The 23128-nt window shown below is 41.3% G+C and overlaps 1 protein-coding gene across 2 annotated transcripts in view; it reads left to right on the top strand.

Annotated features, from left to right (window-relative positions):
* COL27A1 (collagen type XXVII alpha 1 chain) overlaps window positions 1-23128 on the top strand; it is a 540002-nt gene that overhangs the window by 282406 nt on the left and 234468 nt on the right. For both annotated transcript variants that reach the window (XM_040324820.1, XM_040324819.1), the window contains exons 22-28: window positions 317-361; window positions 5560-5613; window positions 11976-12020; window positions 14545-14598; window positions 14786-14839; window positions 17165-17218; window positions 20470-20523. In XM_040324820.1, the coding sequence (XP_040180754.1) occupies window positions 317-361; window positions 5560-5613; window positions 11976-12020; window positions 14545-14598; window positions 14786-14839; window positions 17165-17218; window positions 20470-20523 (360 nt within the window). The remainder of the gene's footprint in view (window positions 1-316; window positions 362-5559; window positions 5614-11975; window positions 12021-14544; window positions 14599-14785; window positions 14840-17164; window positions 17219-20469; window positions 20524-23128) is intronic.

The raw sequence follows: 23128 nt of genomic DNA, 5'->3' as shown, positions 1-23128 counted from the left end.
GGAGAAACCTTTTTCTAAAGGAGAATATGCTGGAAATAGAAGAGACAATAACATGGAAAACAAATTTCGCTATTCTAGACAATAGAACCCATAGTTTTGCTGTAATACAATCTAACTTAAAATTGGTAAAAGCAAAGACTGTTATCATCTCTATTTTTTTCACGGACATCCATTAATTACATGGATGGTAAGAGCAGCAAAAAACCATAACAACATCTTTTTCCTGACTTGGCACGTGTATTCTAAGAAGCTGTAATTTTTAACCTGAGAGTCTAGGTTTAATTCTATGTGACCTGTCATTTTGTTTCTTTTCTAGGGAGAAGAGGGACCAATTGGGCCACCAGGACCTCCTGGCCTGGAGGTACATATTTGTTTTATTTTTATTCACTTCATTTGTTGTGTTTTTGCGTTTTTCTTTTCTCGTAGACATTAGTAGGAAATGAAGCATTTTCCTGCTAAAGGTTTTTATAGCTTAATATAGACGCTTACGGATGACCCTAGCCAGAGTGAAGTCAGCACAGGCCTTATTTATAGGGCAGGAATAGAAGTCCCTTTATGTCTGGAGCATTGCTGTCATCTCACACTGAAATGCCTCTAATTAGGTAATTATGGCTGGCAGTTGCAGATATAGGTGAAATGTGTGCCCCACTGAGAACCTGTCCACCCCTCAATACTCATGGGCAGCTCCTCCTGCTGTCACCAGTGGCCAGCTACTTCTCTGTCACCTCTGTATCTTGGCTTGCTAACAGTCTATCTTTCATTGCTCTGCTTAGCAAGACACTTGCAAAGTTGCTGGTTTATTTGCAGCAAAAGAACTGCTTGGAAGTACAGACAAAATGTGAATTCTTTCAAGAACATTTTTTCATCCTTCATAAATCGACTGTATAAGGCTTCTTGATTTATATTGTACAAAATGTCAGATGTGATGTGGCCATGAGCAACAAGTCAGGCACTGTGTTTTTTTTTTTTTTTTCTGTCTGTCTTGTTTTCCATATCTTGTGTCGGAATGATGGTCCTCAGTGAGACACATGGTTTGCCGATCACCTGCTGCATTATAAAATTGTAATAAGCACTAAACCTAGCAAGTTTGCCTGGTATGATATACTGTACTTTGGTTTATCAGAAATTGTACTGTTAATAAAGCTAAACTCCCAGCAGATGTTACTCAATTGAATGCTGTTATACTGTATATTAAAAATTACGATTAGAATGAGCAGGACTGTCTGTATTTCACTGGTAAATTTAGCTGTTTGCCTAAAGTTCCGCTTTATCAAATGTCTTTTCAGTAATGCATTTTCAGATTTTGTGTTTTATTGCTTCCTTTTTTTCAACATGGTTCATGGTTTGTCTGAGAATTGACAGGGTCTCTAGGGAAGATTATTCACACTTAGGGCCCTTTCACACGGGCGGACCATATGTTCGCCTTTTCATCCCTCCGTGTACGGATGAAAAAGGGACATACATTGGTCCCTATGAGATTGCGGGTGTCAGCGAATGAACATCCGCTGACACCCGATCTCGCCCGGTTCCGCCTTCCTCCGATTCTGCAGACGGAGGAAAACCCTATTTTTCCAACCGTCTGTGGATTGCATCGGGTGAACACGGACAGACGGTCTGTGTTCATCCGATCCTCCCCATAGAGGAGAGCAGAGAAAAGACAGGGCGGTCCCTGCAAAGTGTGCGGGGACCGCCCTGTCATCCGCCGGCTCAGCTGGGATCAACAAAGCGATCCCCGCTGAGCAAGCAGAGGTTCACGGGGTGGATCATCAATGATCCGCCCCATGTGAAAGGGCCCTTAGGAGGTGATATGGAATAGGTAGATAGAGAGGTATACAGAATTAGTCTGCATAATTATGGAACTACTGAAAAAGAAAAGTATAGACAGAGACTAATAGGAGAAAAAAAACTGGAAAAGGGGAACAGAGCAAAGATGGGGACTAGTAAGGTGAGTTTCCATATATAGACATTAGGACAATGTGTTCCCCGCATCTTGAAGGAAAGGTTTGTATTTTCTTACTTATAAATCGGTGTAGGCCCCTTGCACATGGACATCTAGCCCTTGTACCTTTATCACAGCATTTTAATGCCTCCCAGAAGACACTGGTGCAGTGTTGGGCCCTGCTGCTTGGTGCCTGTCAGTCTACCGCAGGCTGAAATAAGCTGTGACTGGATGGAGCTTAAAGCACTAAAACATCGGGATTGGAAGCACAGGAGCTGGGTTTTTCAGAACGGCACAATGTGTAAAACGAAAAGGCACGCGTACTGTCACGTGACTTGAAGTCACGTGACGATACGCGTCGGGATTGGAGCACTAGACCTAGCACTCTGACGGCAGGCAGCTTGCAAGTGTCACCGATCATATAGATGATAGGGAAATACGCTGTAAGTTACGGCGGCATAGTGTATCTGAGATACACTACGCCGGACTTACAAATGCACCACGCTACGTGGATCTGGGCCATAATAGTTAACGGATTCCTTTTAAAAACGATTAAAAATAGATAAAAATCAATCATATAATGTACCTCCTAGTTTCAGTTTCGTTTTTGCATGTTATTTGATGCCTCTGTGCTGGACAGACCCATTGAGCAGCATTGGTTTGGAAAACGAAACTTGAATCTCACAGTACTGTGGTGATCAGGAAACGGACAACCAGGAAGTGTCCAGAACAGAGCAGAATTACAGCAACATCAGAGCAAAAACGAACAATGGTGACCAGGGTCGTGGACTGGTGCCGCCACAGCGACTTAAAGCTCTGGGTGTCGCTGGAGGGGGACGCGGCCGGAGCACCCCTTGCGGGACTTCCGTGGGCAGGGACTACTCCTCCAACACATCTTACTACCCATCCACTGATTGGGGCCACTCTCATGGAACTGAAAAGGTTCTTTTGCTTAGCCTCGCTGAAAAACTTCCCATCCGGGCTGACGCCAATCAACGGTCACCCGGACTTTGTACCTGGCCTTACCGATCCGTCTTTTCACGCGCAAGCGCCGCGGGGTCTCTTGAGGGCCTCCTCTTTCATGCGCTCCACCGGACGGCTCAGTACAGAGAATTTGTTCTCAGGACAGGCCCCGCTTTCACTTGACCTCTGGAGGGTCAACCAGCTTTCTCACTTTCTCAGTCACTGCCCAAATCGGCCCACTTCCCCAGAGAGCTTCACCCTTTTGAGGAACTCTGTACGGGCGAGGGTCCGATCCGTAGGTCCTTATCCACCTCCTACAAATCCTTGCTAGATCTCCGTGCCACTGAAGACCCACCATTCTTGGCTAAATGGGAAAGGGACTTGCACGTCACCTTCACGGAATCCCAAAAAGACTGCATTCTCTTTTTCGCGCAGAAATCTTCACTTTGCAGCAAATACCAAGAGACCACATATAAAATAGTGACACGATGGTACAGTTTTTTTAACCGATGGTGTGTAGGCGTGACGGACCATCAGTCAGCTTCAACGGTTAACCGATGAAAACAGTCCATCGGTCCGTTCTCATCGGATGGACTGATCGTGTGTACGCGGCATAAGAGCTAAATTAGATACTGACTGGTTTGGGTTTCCTACCACCTGGCTGATTATATTATCGGATGTGTATCCCTTGAGAATTATCATGTTTGTGTATAGTGTGGCACTCACTTTATTGTAATTTATGTTTTTTCTGAGATATTTGTTTCACTTGTCGATCTAGGCAGAGATCTGAAATATTTGGTAGTCTATATAGACACTTTTTTATGCATATAGAGTGTATTATAGTCACATTATCTATCTCCTTTCCCCTCCCCCTCCCCTCCCCCTTGTCTCTTGTCTCACATTGAGGAGTTTTTCAGGCGGTACAGCGCTAAAAATAGCGCTGCTATACCGCCTGAAAAACTCCTGCCCAGCAACCTCAATGTGAAAGCCGGAGGGCTTTTACAGTGAGGCGATGCGCTGGCGGGAGACAAAAAAATCTCCTGTCAGCAGCATCTTTGGGGCGGTGAGAGGAGCGGCGTGTATACCGCTCCTTCACCGCTCCTTCCCATTTAAAAACAATGGCAAACTGCAGCAATACCGCCCGCAATGCGCCTCTATAGAGGCGCATTGCGGGCGGTATTAACCCTTTATTGGCCGCTAGCGGGGGTTAATACCACACCGCTAGTGGCCGATTCCCGCGGCAATCCCGGCAATCCCGGCGGTATAGCGCCGCTATTTTTAGCGGTGATATACCGCCACCGCGGCTACAGGTCCAATGTGAAAGGGGCCTTACACAGCGCAGACACCATCACCTTTTTTCATTTGCAGCAGTGTCCCCTTTAGCTTAAACACCGCCCCAGTTTCACTTAGTAGGATCTCCTGACAGCGCGGGAGTACCTCTTGTCTTTACATCTCTCTATTGGCTGTTGATGTAAAATCCTCCATTACATTGGTTGTCAGTGAATGTTCTTCATAACATTTGTGATCAGTGTACATTTTTGTTTACAATGGGGGTAAGTGTAAATCACATTGGTGGTCAGTTTAAATCCCCACTAACATTGGTGGTCGGTGTAGAAGTGTCACCTTACATTGGTGGTCAGTACAAATCTCCTCGACAATGGTTGTTAGTGGAAATTCCCCCTTACATGGAGCTCATTTTATATTCCTGCTTACACTGGTGGTTGGTGTAAATGCTCCTATTACATTGGTGTCAGTGTAGAAATCCCACTTTTCTATTGGTGGGTGGCATAAAATCCCCTGTTACATGGTGGTCAGTGCAAATTCCCCCTCACATTGAAGGTCGGTGTAAATCCCCCTTCACATTGGTGGTCATTGTAAATTCCCTGTTATATTGGCCGAATCCCCCATTATATTCTTGCCAAAGATTTCCAGCTGTGCTCTAGATTCAGAATTTGTCAGTGTATTGCCTCCTAACTAATCCGTTTTTGAGCTGCAAATGGCATAGGTGTTTTTGAGCTGTAAAAAAAACACAGGACCAAGGGCGTTCTGAAGCTCCAGAGTAGAGCTGTAAAAACGCCAGATGTTAAACCCTCAAAAACGTTTGAAAACGCTCAAAAACGCTACCGCAGCATTTTTAAAGCTCCAGCTTTTTTTTTTTTACAAAATAAACATGGACAGGCGTTTTTAAGCTGTAAAAAAGGCTAACAGTGGCTGTAAAAAGCCAGTGGAAATTAAGCCTTACTGTTGACAGGTTCCTTTTCAACACATGTGCATGTAGCACACCCAATTGGCTTCCTGTCCTACCCCTTCCCCTCTCAGCATGAGTCCTGCTGTATAGCCTATTCCAAAAACTGATGACCAGTCTACTACTAGTCATACTAGCTAAGGATTTTTTCATGACTACACAGCTGCCGTGTGTCTCTTAGAGCTGCGAGGTGTCCAGCTTTAATGAACATCAATTGTGACAATTTAAGGCTTTCCAGGATTTTAGAGGTGTTGGGGGGGGGGGGGGGGGGTAGGGCTTATTAAATGTTTGATGTAGGTACACACTGCTATGTTTGACAATATTTGAGCTGCCATTACTGTTCAACAAATAATATATATATTTTTTAAAGCATTCAATCTGCAATGCATGTTTTTTTGTATATATTTTTTAGGGCTATCCAGGCCGAAAGGGGTTTCCTGGTATTCCTGGAGCAGAAGGACCAAAGGTAAGAGTGGTGGATTCCAAACACCAATGTCTGTTCTAGACTGATGTAACTTATTCTAATTCAAGGGCATAGCTAAGAAATTAGAGCCAGATCTTCCCACTCTCACCACTATTAAATAAGATTTCCGCACCAAAATGATTCTAATTTCTCAATCCCCAATGTAAAGATTTGGCTGCATGAAATTCATGCTGAGATCTTTTCCCCATACTGCTTACATTACTGCTGTAATTAGTTCTTGGCCTCACTTACCCTGTTTAGAAATCCTTCCATTAGAAATCCTTCCACACAAAGGACAAGGCCAGATGGATATTTGTGTGTGCTGCAATTTTCTTATTGAGCATTGCGGCTCCCTATGTCATACAAGGATTGGAGAAGAGGAACCCACTTAAAATGTGTGTAGCATTTTTGCAACCCTCCGCTATGCTACCATGAAATAAAACATGGTGAAATTATGAAAACAACAATAGTTTAGAGTAGAAAATGCACCGATTTTTTAGTTATAGGAATATTATAGAACGGTTACAGTTTAGACCCCTTTCACACTGCAGCGCTTTGCAGGCGCTATAGCGCTAATAATAGCACCTGCAAAGCGCCCTGAAACAGCCGCTGCTGTCTCTCCAGTGTGAAAGCCCACTGGAGCGTTGCGCTGGCAGGACGTTAAAAAAAACTCCTGCTAGCAGCATCTTTGGAGCGGTGAAGGAGTGGTGTGTGTATACCGCTCCTGCCCATTGAAATCAATGGGCAATGTGGCGGTTTTAACCCTTAAAAGCACCTCGCTAGCGGACGATTAGCAATGCGAAATTGACGGTAAAGCGCTGCTAAAAATGGCGGCACTTTTCTGCCAACGCACCCACCGCCCCAGTTTGAAAGAGGCCTTATAGAACTGTGGCTATGCTATGAAAACTAAAAAAATCAACATAACCATTAAAATATTCCCTCACTGACTGTTGCAGCTGCATCTACTGTTGAGCAATTCATTCTCAAAGTACAAAATAAATCCAAGAAAGTAAATCAAGTGAGGTACTATGATCCCCACCTTACTGTGCTGTTGGTCTCTGTTTACATTAGAGATTAGAAGGCTGGCAGGCTTCCAAGTGATAGCTAATAGGGTGAAGCTGCACTACCAAGGGAAGGTAAAACTTTGAAATTTCTGCTGCAGACCATTACGCCAAACTGGGCTGCAACTACAGGGGTCAGTAAGGACTTGTTTTTAAAGTTCATTTATTTCTTAAAATATGTAAATATTGAAATGCAAATTGCTTGGCTTCAATTCTGTTTTAAAGTGCACCAAGGAAACAAAGTCTAGCTCGCTTCTGTCGTTTTTTTTTATCCAGACTGTACTGTCCACCAGTTCACCCAATTACATTTGTTGGTAATGTAATGGTCTGAGAAGCCCTTTTTGATTCCCTGTATGTAATGCAGAGAAATACATTCTGAAACACGCCCACTGCAGGTCTATTGTTGTCTTTCACATACGGAATGCCTCATGTATCAAAATGTCAGTAGATTTCTCACAGGCACCATTTAACTTCAGCATTTTGCATTGAAAGTTGGAATCTGATTGTTGGTACGTCAAGCACAGAGAGCAAAGGAAAGCTGCATGTCAAAAGTTTAAGAAAGCATACTATCCTGCAACATGTGTAAATAGGACATAAAATAGGTAGCAGTGATATCAGATTAAAGCGAACCTAACCTGGCCTAAGAAATTTCTAAAGTAGCAACAGTGCTGAATTGCAGGAGCTTTATGGTGCCTGTGTTAGTCTTTGCCCCTGTGGAGCCCCTTTGGGTTCTAGACCAAGGATAGGGTCATGACTGCCTTCCCCTACCTAGCACTTTAGATAACATTAATTTAGCCATAGCTTTTAAAGTAAGTCACAATAAAGATATTACCAATGCTAATCTTCTGGAAATGCTAGCTGCCTGGCTGTTATGCTGAGATGACTCCCTTTTAAAGCCTGACTAAATTAAGAGCTACTTACCTCTGCTCCAACGTCTGACTCCCTCAAAGTCTGGCACTGGCATCTTCTCTCTACCTTCTACTCCCCCACATGCAAGGGAGTCGTACATCCTGGCACACTGGCGCCACGATGTAAACTGGTGTCTATTCTGCAAAAGACTTTGAGGAGGCAGGTACGTTTATTGTATTGCAGAAGAGACTTTGCGTGTTGCTTCTGCATTAAAGAGCATGTATGTTTGCAATTGTTTTGCCTTTAGTTCCACTATGGAAGTACCTGACCTGAAATGACCTAAGAAAATTCACTGGTTCCGGTTCCAAAAAAAGCCACTCTGCATGCCAGAACTGCTGGCAGGAAAAAGTGACATAAACATGATTAAAGCTGTGTATTTCAGATGCATTCATTTGAAATCAGCATTTTTAATCATGCACTGATGATGTTTGTTTATTTTTTCTGCCTGTAAATGCTCCTCTTCTAATATACCTGTACACACAGGCTAGACAAAACCAGAGAAAATTCCCAGCTCAACTTAACAACCATTCTGCTTACCAACCCAATAAACCTGTCCAACAGTCTGGGTTCAAAACAGGGGTTTAGTTATCACACATTTGCAAACACATGCGTAAGTTGCAAGGCCCCTTCACAGCACTGTGTATTACTTGCAGTCCTAACCCTTGTAAAATTATGAGAGTCTCCACAGTGGTAGCACATGCATTCTAATGGATAGATTAGGACCAGGTACACCTGGAGGTAGCCCAATCCTCCTTAAAGACACAGGGCACACTGGACACCCAGCACATGGCACAATGGCAGCAAAGGTGCCCAGTGTTTCTCCTCACCAGTATTTACACCAGTAACAAACAGATGACCCCTGCCCCATCTATAACTGGCCTTCACAGCAAGGAGCACATAGAAGGGCAACGCATGAAAGACAAAACCAGAGAAAATTCCCAGCTCAACTTGCCAACTGGTTTGCTTACCAACTCAATTAACCTGTCCAACAGTATGCATTAAAAACACACACGGGCTAACAGTCGCATTTACTATCAGAAAAAAAAAACTCCAAATGCCTGCACTTTAGGTGAAGGTGTACTTCAGATGTTCCTACCTGAGTGGCGACTACTTGGCAAAATACTAACCTTCCAACCCACTCCCAAGTTGTTCGCTGTGTGACCCTACTGATGCTGGACAGCCTATTTTAAATGTCCTAGCTACATCTAGCTCCTATCACAGCTTGCTTGTGGCTCGATCCGTTAATTTCTATGTCTGGTCCATGTTCATTGTGGCTCCCAGTCTTCCAGAGGGATACAGCCTCATCCATAGGAAATAATACAGCAAGTAGGAGCCAGATTATACAGGGGCTTCATTATGCAAAGGTTTACGCAGCAAGAGACAGTGTGCAGTAAAGAACAGCATTGAATGTTAGGATTTTGATAGGTGCCACTTTAAGTGGCGTCAACATTTAAAGGATAACTTCACAATAATTAAAGTTGTCTATAAAGGAGAAGTATAGCCAACGCTTTTTTTTCTGTACTTCTCCTATGGATCACAGGAGTGCAGTTTGTTCTGCACTCCTGTGGCCTGTTTTTAGCCATCAGTGGGCTAAAGCCCATTGTCGGGCTGACGTCACAGAACCAGTCCAGGCTCTGTAAAAACCTGACCATATGGTTGATATCCACCTAGATGCCTGGACCGGCAGCTGAGTCAGCCTCTCTGCGAGCTGCTGAGAGCCTGAGCCAGCCGATCCCACCCCTCCACAGCCTAGCATTCCAGTGAGCAATAGAGGGGAGAGCAGAGAGCCGCGGACCAACAGTCACCAGCTCTCTGCAGGCTGATCGCTCAGGTTTTGATCTTGGAACCGGTAGGGGAAAGCATCAAACTGATGCTGAATCCACCTAGGTGAGTGTGTATATATATATATGTGTGTGTGTGTGTGTGTATGTATGTATGTATGTATGTATGTATATGTATATAATATATATATATAATTTATTTTTTGACTCCTCTACTTCTGTGAAAATGGGATCTGTCCACCCATGCCCAGAGAAAGCCACTACTTGCTATTTATACTTTTTTTTTATACATTGTAAATCCCATATCATTTTATCAGAACTGTAACATTGTACAGTTCTGGAACACTTCCTAAGCTTCTCTAACACCTTTTGGATTGATCACTGAACAGGGAAAATGCTTTCTTTCTTGATGTGAATGTGTCATTGAAAGGAAGTTCTATTGAAAAAAAAACGGCTCTGTATTTTGACCATTCTCCTTTGGTGCTTTTGCTCCATGTAACAAAGAGTTCTATTTACTTGGCGCTCATTGTTAGTCTGGGAGGTTTGCTACTCCTCAGACCTGGCACAAGTTCCTGGCATTTCTCGGGGGTAAAGAGAAATGCCACAAACTGACTCAGTTTTTTACACACATTATTTCCATATGTGTGACAAGTAAATCCTCGAAATCACATCCAGCTCACACCAGCAAATTATAACAGGCTGATATAACATGTATAAACAGAAGCCAGGGACAGATGAAGCACTAACTTTTAAAGCCTTCCTACCCTTCCTTTTTTTTTGGTACTTTTTTTTAATTATTATTTTAAAGGGGTTGTAAAGGTTTGTTTTTTATTTTTTAAATTGGTTCCTTTAAGCTAGTGCATTGTTGGTTCACTTATCCTTTTCTTCAATTTCCCTTCTAAATGTTTTTTTCTTTGTCTGAATTTCTCACTTCCTGTTCCTCCTCAGTAAGCTGTTCTGGCTGACTAACCCCCAGCCAGAACATTGGGGCAAGCTTACTGAGGAGAAACAGGAAGTGAGAAATTCAGACAAAGAAAAAAAAAATTGGAAGGGAAATCGAAGGAAAAGGTAAGTGAACCAACAATGCACTAGCTTAAAGGAACCTATTTAGAAAATAAAACACAAACCTTTACAACCCCTTTAATGTGGACCTGTCACTTTGAAGTAAATGCAAGGCTACGATTAGGGAAGGCCTTTTTCACTTTTATAAACATTTGTATTTATGTTTAAGGAAATCTGTCACAAAGCTAAATGCCATTCTCCAAAGCTCCCTTTTTTAAACTATTTTTTAAAACTTAAAGGAGAAGTCCAGCCAAAGCCTGTTTGGCTGGACTTCTCCTTTGGATCACAGGAGTGCTGTTCATTTTGCACTCCTGTGACCCGTTTTCAGTGGAGAGCGAGCTGAAGTCCGGTCTCTGCTAACGTCACTGCTGTCAGTCCAGGCACCACATCGTCATGACCGTGGAGTTGCAATTCGCCAGGTGCCTGGACTGACACCCGGCTCATCCACTCAGCGAGACATTCGTTGAGATTTAAAAGTGTTTTCTATTTTTCAACTGTTTTTAGCTGTAGTTTGTAATTGCTTAAATAAACTTTTTGATAATTGTATGCAATTCTTTTTGGCATGCTAAAATGGTGCCATCCCCAAGTGTAAAACCAAAATAACTTTATTGTCACGGGAATGGGTAAAAGTATTCATAACCAAGGACTAGAGTTCCTTGGTGAGACAAACTCTTGGGTTTGGTAGTGTTCCATAGCCAGACATTGTTATTCAAATGTTACCTTAAAGCTGTATTGACAATTTTGGTGAAATGGCTAAATAAAGAGTAAAAGAAGGCCGAAAATGAATATTTCCTAGAGAAATTGATGCTTCGGTTCCCTAGTAATGACTTAACAATGCCCTCACTCGATTTCTGTTGCTAGCCCCTGAACACTGGTAATCCTCTTAAATAGAGATTATATGCCCAAATGCCTAGCGTTTTTATCATGTGAAGAGTACTGGAGGAAACACAGAACAGCATTTTCTCCAGGAAAGTTAAGTGGTTTCGTTTTTTTTTCTTTATACTTCATTTATCCACCCTGATAAGTGTTATTGTAAGTTTGTCTTAAAAATAAAAACTTGCAGAAAACCACAGCTACCAAATTACACATTAGAGCAGCGATTACAATTGAAGAGTATCCGATTTAAGTACTGTGAGCTACGATAGTTAATCTAGAACTCCTTACTATAAACATCAGCCTGTGTCAGTTTATAGTCTTCCACTATGTACAACAGATCATGATTTCAGGATTTCACTAAGTGTGAACAACTGTCATTATTGCTGGACCAAAAAGGAAAAAAGTTTCCTGTGCATGATAAAGGAAAGCCTGAAATCATGTCTTGGTTGGAACTGGTCTATAGAACTTTGGCTGGACGGGTACTCTCCACCTCTCTTTCTCTCCACCATTTTCCGTTCCTAAACAGCTTTCCACTGCAGAACTGACTCACACCACCATCTTCTTCTTAACACCTGCCCTTCTATGTTTTCTTTGTACACTTCATTTAGTATGCTCAGCAATGTGAGAACAGAGCTTTTAAGTGACTGCGTCTTCCTGTCTGTTGGTGCTTCTGCAGGGTGAGCCAGGAAACACAGGAAGAGCTGGGAAGATCGGCGAACAGGTACTGTAAATTTCATCTCCTGCCTGACATTGCCATTCTCTCCATGATTTAATGAATGTTATGTTTTCATATGGTCTTGGGTGGTCAGCAACTGCTGAATACAGGGCATGTTTTAAATATGGCAAGGAACCAGCAAAGAACCACAATATCTGCATTGCTTAATTATGTAAGAGAGACTTTAAGAACATTTAAAGGTTAAAGTGAGCCTGTATCTTGTCCATTCAGGGCAAAGTAATGGGTTCCTTTGATAGCCTGGCCTCCTCTGCTACTTAAACTCTGAAAGAAATCCTAATGTAAATTCCAGGATGGTTCTGGAGGCTCCTCCCTCCACTTTGACTTGGCTCTCGGACCTTGCGATTGCCTGCTTTAGGAGAGGAGGGGGGGAGTAAAGTACTGGGTATTTCACTTGGGTCCAGCTGGCAAAAGGATGCTAAGCATTTCATTTTTTTTTTTTTCATGACCAGCATCGTCATTGGCGATATTCAAAATAAAATGAGATGTAAAGATTTTATATAGATATTGATGTTGAGTAGCTTAATTTTTCTGTAGAATAGGATACTTTATACATACAGAGCTGTGACTATTCATTTTCACATAATGTGTCTAATGTATTTTTATATTTGTTTTGTGGTATAGTGGTGGTTTAAGCCTGCTTTGTTTTAGGCCAGCATATCTTTAAGACACTAGGTGCTTCTCATGCTGTTATATAACCCGGAGTTGTTAATCCACACTTCCAGGTCCCATCCAATATTTACACATCGCTATTCAAGCTCAGCAAGAAAGAAGCCATTTAACCTGTGCGCCAATAACAACATTAGGTTCTTTACTTTCAAAATATCTTAATGCTTACTCAGACTTTTTTTTGTCTTTCTGGAAGAATACTTACTGGAGAAATCTATTTTTCCCCAGTAAAATGTTCTTCAGTCTTGTTTCAAGCTCTCTTAAAGTAGATAATTGGTACCCTGAGTTACCCCAAATTGGACCAACATGAGTGCAGCTTTTTGAGTTCTCATAAAATGCTGAGGTTGGAAGCTAGTAAATGAACATATAAATTTATATTCAAGCTGGCTGATCAGGAGCCAGCTCTGTGTGATCCAGGACTCCATCCTTGGCTTTGTGTTCAATGTTTGTGTTTGAAATAAGATGTAATGAATAACTGCCTTCTTATGTAACATGTTAACAGACTAAAGTATACATTTTAGGTTCTAATAGTCAAATTGAACTTACCTTTACAATTAAGCTGTAAAGGATATTTGCTTTTACTCATTTTCGCTGTTGTCAAAATTTTGTATCTGTTTTTGAAACCATAATTTAACCAATATATTTAGTACAAGTTATGAAGTATTTATTCTGTTACTTTATTTGCCAAATATAGGCAAAACTATTTTCAGATTCATTTTTTTTTTTTTTTTACTCAACTGAAAATCAGGCCTTGGGTTTTCGTTTTAGGACATTCCTTTCTACACACCTCTGTCCTACAGCAGACTTCTTCCAAAGTCCCTTGCTTTACTGTTCACAAATAGGTGGAGGTGGCATGGTGTGGAAGAATATTGGGGGGGGGGGGGGGGGGGGAAAATTAATTTAGGAGGTATGCCCTAAACTAGACCCCCATCAGTCATGCTGTTTTTGGAGATTAGATGAGTAGGAACACGCAGAAGTGGAAGGGAACACCCAACATATCCAAGAGGTCTGGTAATTAGTGGCAGGGAGATTTTACTGTTGGGGTATCCAAGACCTAAAAACAGGGGTTGACTTGGCCCCACCATGCTCCATCTAGAGCGAATATATCACTTTTGTGAGGGCTGATTTTTAAATAGTTTAGGACTCCGGGTGTGCTATACATCCTTCTGTCCTGCTGCTTTGCCTAACCCCCCAACCACCACTACTTGCCAGAAATTTACAGTTCTATAAATTAAGTAGGGAGGTGCTGTCTAACAAAAAAGGCAGTCTAAGAAAGTGTTTATCAACCATGTTCAGACACAAAATGGAGGGATACAAAGTAACATTGTTACTTTTGTATCTAGTCAGTTTCATTGATTTGCAGATCATTAGGAGCGTCCATCTGTAGGTGCTGTCATTTAAATAAATCTGACAAGTAAAATAAAATTTCCCTTTATTTAACTCAATAATAACTTTGCCAAAAATCAGTCCTAATTAACTCCTTCTTCCCCTTCTCCCTTCAACTATTATTTTCCTGCTGTTTGTTTTCTATTTTTATTAATGTTTCATTAATATTTAATAATTTTCATTAATATTGAAATGTCCTAATTTCTTATTGTTTTGTTTATTATTTTTTTTTTAAGTGTCACAAAACAATAATAATAATAATAATAATAATTTGTAAATAACTTTACAATGCTTTTCAACACCTGAATCTAATTTTAGAAAATAATTATAGAATCAAATGTATATATCTACAGTTACTTTTATTGAATAATAAAACATTTTTTTTTACAAGACAATATCACATAAAGCCTTGTTTGTTTTGAAAAAAGTAAACAAGAGACATTTCTTATTAATATAGGGTCCTCCAGGATTTATTGGTCCAGTAGGGGAGCCAGGAATTCCGGGTGAGAAGGTAAGACAATGTAATTAAATGTTAATTATAATCCACATTGTTAATTATGTAATATTTTTATACAGTAGTCAGATGTGATTAAAACTACTAAATATGACTTGTGATATCTCACTATTCTGCCTACATAGCTGTCTGAAATACATGTGTACACAACTAAACCCATAATTAGTCCTGCTCTTTCTATTAGGGTGACCGTGGCAGTATTGGGGCTCCAGGTCCGCCAGGAGAAAAGGGATCGACGGTAAGAATTCATTCCACCATCTCTAGGAGTTAGAGACAGAAACTATAGTGTGGTATGCCAGTTACAACCACCAGACATATATATTTGTTATAGGCATAGCATTTGTAGTGTTACCATGTACAGGTATTGTAATCTATTGGTAACTAGTGCACAATAACATTGTCTTCTGGAAATTCTAGACTTAAACAAAAGGGAAGCTAATTCATGGCCACTCATTGAGCTGCTTACATAACTTTAAATAAAACGCAAAGCACAAATTAAAAATAGAATCATAAAGGGAATTTGGGTAAAATGCCGGTTCCAGCACAGACCTCGGCTTTTGCCAGCTTAATAGCCATGAGGTTTGCATGTACTAACCACAAGTGTATGCTGGGAAATTCACGTGTGTGTAGCCGGCTTCACTGCTGTCATTTTCTCTCCAGTAGCCATGTGCTTGATTGGATTCCCTCTCAGAGAGGTGTCTGTATGTGTGTTTGGATAGTTCTTGCCTTGTGTGTTTAGCTTTCTGTGTTTGCTTAAGGGGAGTGTATTTTTCTAGTGCGGTTGAATACCTATGTGCCCTGACGTCTGCTCTGTTTGAATATTACAGGGGCTACTGTTTACCATAATTACCCTGACTCCCCGCCCAGTCTGTTTATGTGTATTAGAACCAAGTATTTCCTGCATGCACAAGGCCTTTACTTAAATGTGCTATTTAAAGCTGCCTCTTTCAAAGGCCATGGATGAGCCGTAGGGTGTATTTAAAAATGGCATTCCACCAAATTATTGCAGTGAATGTATCCATTTTGTTAAACACCATTAGCACTTAGCCAGGAGCCATATTATCGCATAAATCCCACAGGATAGAAAATATGTCTCCTTTTGCTTCTGTTTCCCCTTTGAACCAGATTAAAGGTACCTTCACATCAAAACTCAATTATGCCTTCAGATGCATACAGGGAACACGACCTTTATGCAGGCACAGCTGTAATATAACTATGAGGTCAGTTGTGTGGATTCTCTATTTTTGGCCCAATTTCAGTGTTTGTTGGATAAGATAGCAGTTCACTGATTGACTTTAAGGTGCACCTGTGCTTTGACCATGCAAGGCAAAGTAACAGGTTCATGTTAATGTTGGCCAAACCAGCTGTACATACTTATCTTCTCTTCACTCCTCCGCCATTTCATTTAGGTCTTGGGAGCAAGGGCAATCCTTAGACTTGGAGCCAACACAGGACTGAGGACTGTGTTCACTACAACTAACAAAGCTAGACGCCTTACTGGTCAGTTGCCCAGCATTTACAACATTAAAAACACTAAATTCTCTTCCCCAGTAACTGCTCTGATCGTGCAACCTCTGCTTGTGCATTTTCCATCATGTACTTTTAAGAAACCTTATACAATAACGCAACCAGAAAACTATACCTTAAAGTGTACCTATGGCCTGCCTGTGGACATTCGTATATTTACATATTCCTAAAAGCCATAAACGAATTGGAAAGCAACATTTCGGTACTTGCAAGCACAGGGGAGCAAAGTTCACAACAGGATCACTGAGCTGGTTGTCTAGGCCAGCTGTCCCCCTGTTCCACCTTCCCCAGGATTGACCAAGCAGCTCAACTCCCCCTACTTTTCCTCCCAGCAGTCTTTCCACTTTTTAATCTCTAATGTAAGCACCATTCACTTGCTCTGAGAGAGGAGAGCAGTGCGAGCTGAACTAACTTGGAAAACAACTTCTATGCTTTTTCTGTAAACTTTAAGAATCATTTGCTCAACTCTGTCTGCAGCTACAGAGGTCTGTGGGGGCATTTTTACAAAATGTTTTGCTGCTGGTTAAAGGGGTTGTAAAGATTAGTTTTTAATTTTCTAAATAGGTTCCCTTTAAGCTAGAGCATTGTTGGTTCACTTACCTTTTCCTTGATTTTCTCACTTCCTGTTTCTCCTCAGTAAGCTTGCCCCCATCATCCATGGGGGTTAGTCAGCCAGAACAGCTTACTGAGCAGGAACAGGAAGTGAGAAATTCAGACAAAGAAAACAAAGAAAAAAAACATTTAGAAGGGGAATTGAAGGAAAAGGTAAGTGATCCAACAATGCATTAGCTTAAAGGAACCTATTAAGAAAATAAAAAAAACTAAACTTTACAACCCCTTTAAGAATATATAAATAGTTGAATGCTCATAGTCTGGTTATAGACTCACTTCAGGTTATAAAAGTGATTATGTGATCTGTGGTCTACATTTCAATCAACATTTTTATACACTGATGCTGTATCCTGGCACATCAGAGGAGTTTGTCACCTATATGAATGCTATGTAGCAACACTCAATTTCATTTTTTTTTTTGCAGGGTCATACTGGCAATCCAGGGCCTCCGGGTCCTCCAGGTCCACCTGGGCCTCCGGTGAGTTTCTTGGTAATGTTTTTACTACATCTTTTTATGTGTTCCATGTATTTTGCCACTTTGTCTCTGAAAAGGTCCCTCATCAAAATGTTCTGTAAACTTGTGCAGTGCAGAGAGGTTGCCACAAGAATTCAGTACAGCATCAATATAACCTAGTGGTTGTATAGTTATGTTTATCATAGTTGTTGTCTGTAAAAACATTAACCGTTGGGGTTTCTCCTCTGCTATGCCACCATCTTCATATTAGAGTGCACAGAAGCAATGGTGAAAAGTAAGGTTGGGTCTGATATGGCGTATGTGTTTTTGTTTTGAATGGACAACCAGTTTTTGTACACAAAATTACCGCCTCTTTCCTCCCACGCTTTTTTATTTTTTTTAGTCTTGCATTGATTTATAATGTGTTTGATTCTCTCTTGTATTGTCCATCCTGTGAATAAATGTTTTGCTCTTCTGAAAAACTAGTGTAAAGGAAATTTAGTATTGATAGCAAGCAGGCAAATGCTTATACATTTTAGGTCCAGAATCATGGTGAACTTTGGATGCTCTTGGCAGCATTGGCTAAGTGGTTTGCATTATTGTATCACTCTTTAGATTTGCCAATGTTGATGCCTGTAAGTTGCCAGTAAACTTGCGAATATGGGTTGGTTGATGATGCAGCAATATCAATTAAAGGGTAACTCCCTCCTAAAGCTCGTCAGTGCTATTGCACTTACCACCCAGAGAAAGGGCCTGATCTGATATGTCTATCACCCTTAAGTCCAAACTTACTGCCTCCACCCTATTACCATGTAGACCTGGCTGGGAAGAGGACCTAGGTGCCATAACAGGCCAACAGTGGGAGGCGACAGTGATGCTGCTCATTCAGGTATTGTTTTCGGCCCCCCCTATAAAAAAATTAAACAACTATTCATCATACATAGAATATATAAGGCCTCGTGCAGACGACCGAACATGTCTGCTGAAACTGGTCCGCTGACCAGTTTCAGCAGACATGTTCGGTCGTGTGTACGGCCGACCGGACAGGTTTCCAGTGGACATTTGTCCACCCGACCGTTTTCGAGCGGACAAATGTTTCTTAGCATGCTAAGAAACATCTCCGCTGGAATCCTGTCCATCGGACATGTTCGGTCGTCTGTACAGACTCTCACCGTACATGTCCGAGCGGCCGCCATCCCTCGCATGCGTCGAATCGCCACATCCCCGCGTATCAAGTACGCGGGGATTTCTGTCTGATGGTGTGTACAACCATCAGACAGAAATCTCCGGGCGGACATGTCCGCTCAAAACGGTCCGGCGGACCGTTTTGAGCGGACAGTCCGTCTGTCTGTACGAGCCCTAAGACACCCAAAAAAAATCTGTAGGTGGGAAAGGAGAGATAAAACGTACTACCCCAAGTGTGGCTGCAGCCCAGGGACTCGCATTTATTTGCTGTGGTGTTGTACCGAACTGGTTCGCTCTTAGGCAGCGTTGTTCCATGCTTTATCTGTGGTGATCTGTATTTTTATCTCACTTGGTTTTAACATTTATACACTAGGTACACTGAATGAGGAGGTGTACCCAGTTGAAATTGTTTGCCCCCCAGACTTTTTATTGCCAAAAAACTAATCGCACAATTTCTGCTTTCCCCACCCCACAACTTCATAACCTGGAAAACTCAGGTTAATGTGACCTGGCTATGGCATATTTTCCCCACTGTATGTGTTTATAAACACACAGAACTCTGTGTACACAGTACAGCAATCTGGCTGTTTCTTTTCCCTGGAAAGCAGGTAGAAGAAATGGCCAGATCTGTTAGTAAAAGCAGCACACATTACACTTGTTAGGCACACGGTTAACCCCTTGATTGCCTATTGATAACCCCTTTCCAGCCAGTGTAATTTGTACTGTATTATGTCTGATCACTGTATTATGCTGCGTACACACGATAGGTTAGTCTGATGAAAACAGTCTGATGGACCGTTTTCATCAGACCAAACCGATCGTGTGTGGGCCTCATCGGTTATTTATCCATAGGTTAAAAAAATAGGAACTTGTTTTAAAATTATCTGATGGATAAAAAACCTATAGAAAAAAACGATCGTCTGTGGGTACGTCCATCGGTTAAAAATCCACGCATGCTCAGAATCAAGTCGACGCATGCTTGGAAGCATTGAACTTCATTTTTTTCAGCACGTCGTTGTGTTTTACGTCACCGTGTTCTGACATGATCGGTTTTTTAACTGATGGTGTGTAGTCATGACTGATCATCAGTCAGTTTCATCGGATAACTGATGGAAAAATCCATCAGACCGTTTTCATTAGACTAACATATCGTGTGTACAGGGCATTAGAGTCACTAGCAGGGGAGATCGCTGTACTAACATTGCATGGTTAGGACAGCGGCTTCTCTAGGGCTGTCAGTTTTGTTTTTCGTTCAGCCCTGCTGGGTTGAAGTAAAAAAAAAAATATTAGTGTGTACTAGGCTTAACTGCATGTCTTTGGGAGGCAGCTGCCTGAACCAGTTCGAGACAACCGCCTTCTCATAAGGTCACAGGGGAAGTTGGTGGTATGTGACCTGGGAGGTGGCAGCAGAGAAGTGGAACAATGCTGGATCCACTGGGTGGGTAAGTATCTGAATTAAGAACAACCCATAATCGGGTAAACAAGATTTAAAAAAATATAAATTTGGGGTGGAGGATGAAGTTCCTCTTTTAATATGTTGGCACTAAAACATGTTAATGTTGTCAGTCTAAGAAAGTTTAAAGTTGTTGTGAACCCTTACATTTAGCCACTGAAGTGACTAGCCCCACATAATGCACAGAGATTAAACAAAGCCTCCTACATAATCTGTACCAGTTTATCTGCAGCCCTCTCTTCTCTATAGCCTTCTAAAATTTGCAGATCAAATGCTTTTTCTCAGCTCCAGAAGATGGGGTGGGGATATGTGTGCTAGAGGAGTGGCAGGCCATCTCCTGAGATGCTCTGGTGTTGGCGTAACCTGTCAGAAGTGAGTCATGCATAAAGCAAAGCAGACAGATACACACTATAGAGGGGTATGCTCTGTTCCTTTTTAATTCCAGAGGTTTACAACCACTTTAAAGCTCTGAGAAACTGTACACCAGCAGATGCTCAAAACAGATGACAGAGTATAAAAAATGTTAACAATAATTTCTAAAAGTACATTTTTAGTACGGAGAAACAACAGAAACTGTTTATGATTAAGCTACATGTTTTGTTTGGATTACACATGAGTGGTGCATTTTTTGTTGCAGGGTTCGCCTGGATCTCGTGGCGCTCTAGGGGTACGGGGTCCAAAAGGTCGAAGGGTAAGTAAAACCCAAGCTCCAATTATTTTTGATAATCTTCTTTTCTATCACACCTATGTTTCTAATGAACCTTTAATAGTGTGCCAGGCCTGTGTTGGGCAATCCCTATGTGTTGTGTTGTGTATATTTTTATTCATAAATCAAAATTTTGGTTCTTGGAAAAATGTGTTGCTTGGTAATGATTTTATGGGAGAATAGAAACAGAGCAGACCACAAACATGACAGTATTTTACCACCACCACCCCCACTTTCCATGACTCACTAATCTTCTCACTCTTTAGCTACTTTGGGTAAAACTTGTGATCTCAAAAACAGAGAAATGAACTTAAATCTGCAGAAAATACCAGTATATGTTTGGATGGTTTGGCACATAGCAAACCATACAGTTAATAGGAAAGTGGGGGTGGATGGGAAATTTGTCAGCTAATGCCTTCATAGCAGTTAAAGGTTTTTTTTTTTTTTTTTAAAGCAGACATTATGACTGTGGTATATCCAAAAGTAAAGCAAAGTTTCTGTAAAAAAAGGCAGCAACCAATTAGCTGTCAGTTTCCATTGACTGGTCGATTACAAAATCTGATTAGTTGCTAATGTGAGATAACTACAACTCTCTTGTTTTATTTGTTGACCCCAGTATCTGCATTGGCAGGGGTGTCTTTCTTATTATGTTGCAAAGTTAAAGCAAATCTTTACCCTCCCCCATTTTTTTTTTTTTTTTTTTTAACTCCCACTTACCGGGAGTGCCATGAGGCATAGTGCACATCATTCGCCAAGGCGAGTGACGTGCATGGGGGACAGGGACGAAATCTTTTTATTAAAACATTTCAAATAAATAAAAAAAGAGCAATGTTTGTGTAGCAGAGTGGAGAGAAAGGACGTTTGTTTTGCGGATGAAGATCCACTTTAAATGTGCTGTCTCACGCAGTGCCCCCTAGAGATAGCAGAAAAAGTTCTTACTGCTCCTCCTGACCTCGAGCTGTCTCCTGTTCGCAATAGATGAAAAAAATAAAAATTGATTCATCTTCCTACTTATGTCCTGTTGTCTACAAAGGATGATGCTGACGTTTTCGGCCTAAGATCCACTAAAACTCTGGGTTTTGATAAAATGGTGAAGAGTTAGCACATTTTGTTGCTGTTTGTGACCCAGATGTAGGGATATAACTGGGGGTGCACCAAATGGAAATTTTGGTACCGAAAATGCAGGATGCACTTTGTCGAAAACCAAAGCTGAAAATTAGTTTTTAATATATATATTTTTTTATATTTTTTTAGATAATTGTATTATATTCGACTTTTTGATTAAAATCATTAATTTAAATGAATATGAATTTATTGTTGGCCATTATTATTGTTTTCGCCAATATGCCGAAAACACAATATTTAGCCAATATGTTTCGGCCGTCGAAATTTCAGTGCATATTACAGGACATAAAATAAGGGAGAATCTAAAATGTAGGTAATGGTTGTCACCAGCACAGTTGTAGATGGTGACAGCTGTCAGAAATGCGTGTCCCTCATTTTAGGGAAATTACTTCTCACTTTTGTCTCTGGGACAAGAAGTTAAATCAAAGGTCCACCCTAAAAACATTTTTTTTTTTTTACTTACCAGAAGTGGCTGTCACTAGGCAGATCGTCCTAATCTGCCACTTCCTCGTCCGGTGGTCTTCTTTCTTCTTCTCCTCAAGCTGCCTTCTGGGAAATGGGGAGCGGTTTCTTCTGGGACCTTGTGTGTGTCCCAGGAGACATCTGGCCATTCACATAGCGCCGCGCGACTCGCAGTAGGAAACCGGGAAGTGAAGCCGAAACGCTTCACTTCCTGATTCCCTCACCGAGGATGGTGGCGGGGCAGCTCGGCTTCGGCTGCCGACATTGCGGGCACCCTGGACAGGTAAGTGTCCTTATTAAAAGTCTGCCGCTACAGTGTTTGTAGCTACTGATTTTTATTTTATTTTTTTTAACGCTGGACCTCCGCTTTAAGTGAAATCTACCTGAAGGCAACAAATGTAGCAATCAAAACTTGACATGAGTTCTAGCCCTTTTACGCAAAGCTAAAAAAGGGTTCAAAAGAACCCTTATCCCGTTTGCACCAAAGTCTGTAAGCCTAACATCATGGATGCACTGCGTTATGTGCAATAGACGTTCTTTAGTTTATGTCCTCATTACAGAACTGGGCTGACCTAGGTCATTTAAGTCGAACTAAGGCTGAAAATAGTTTTTATTTATTTTTATTTTTTTTAGCTTTGGTTCCTCTTTAAATTGTTCTTCTGGCTGTAGCCCAGGAAGACCTCAGGAGATTAAGTGACTCAGAGTTTTACAGGCACATTACAAGAGCCAGAGAAACATTTGGCCAATAAAGATCAATGTAAAGCAAATAAGAGCTAGTTTTGTTTAAGGTTCTGTTCAAAAAATCCTAAGCATGCAACCACATGAAGAGAAGATTGTGTATTAAAAGTTTTTTTAACAGAGACTGTTAGAGCCTGTGCCTATGGGCTTTGAGATGTCTTGTCCCATCTACGTCATGCTGGTTAGTCTTCCAGGTGGTGCATATTACAGGCTAAATACAAATTCTATATTTTATACTCCTTTTTTTGTTTTGTTTTTTGTTTCC

Source organism: Rana temporaria, chromosome 9 (genome assembly GCF_905171775.1).
Source record: "Rana temporaria chromosome 9, aRanTem1.1, whole genome shotgun sequence".
Classification (NCBI taxonomy): domain Eukaryota; kingdom Metazoa; phylum Chordata; class Amphibia; order Anura; family Ranidae; genus Rana; species Rana temporaria.
Note: the sequence above shows the minus strand (reverse complement) of the source record. Positions and strands in the feature narration are given on the sequence as shown.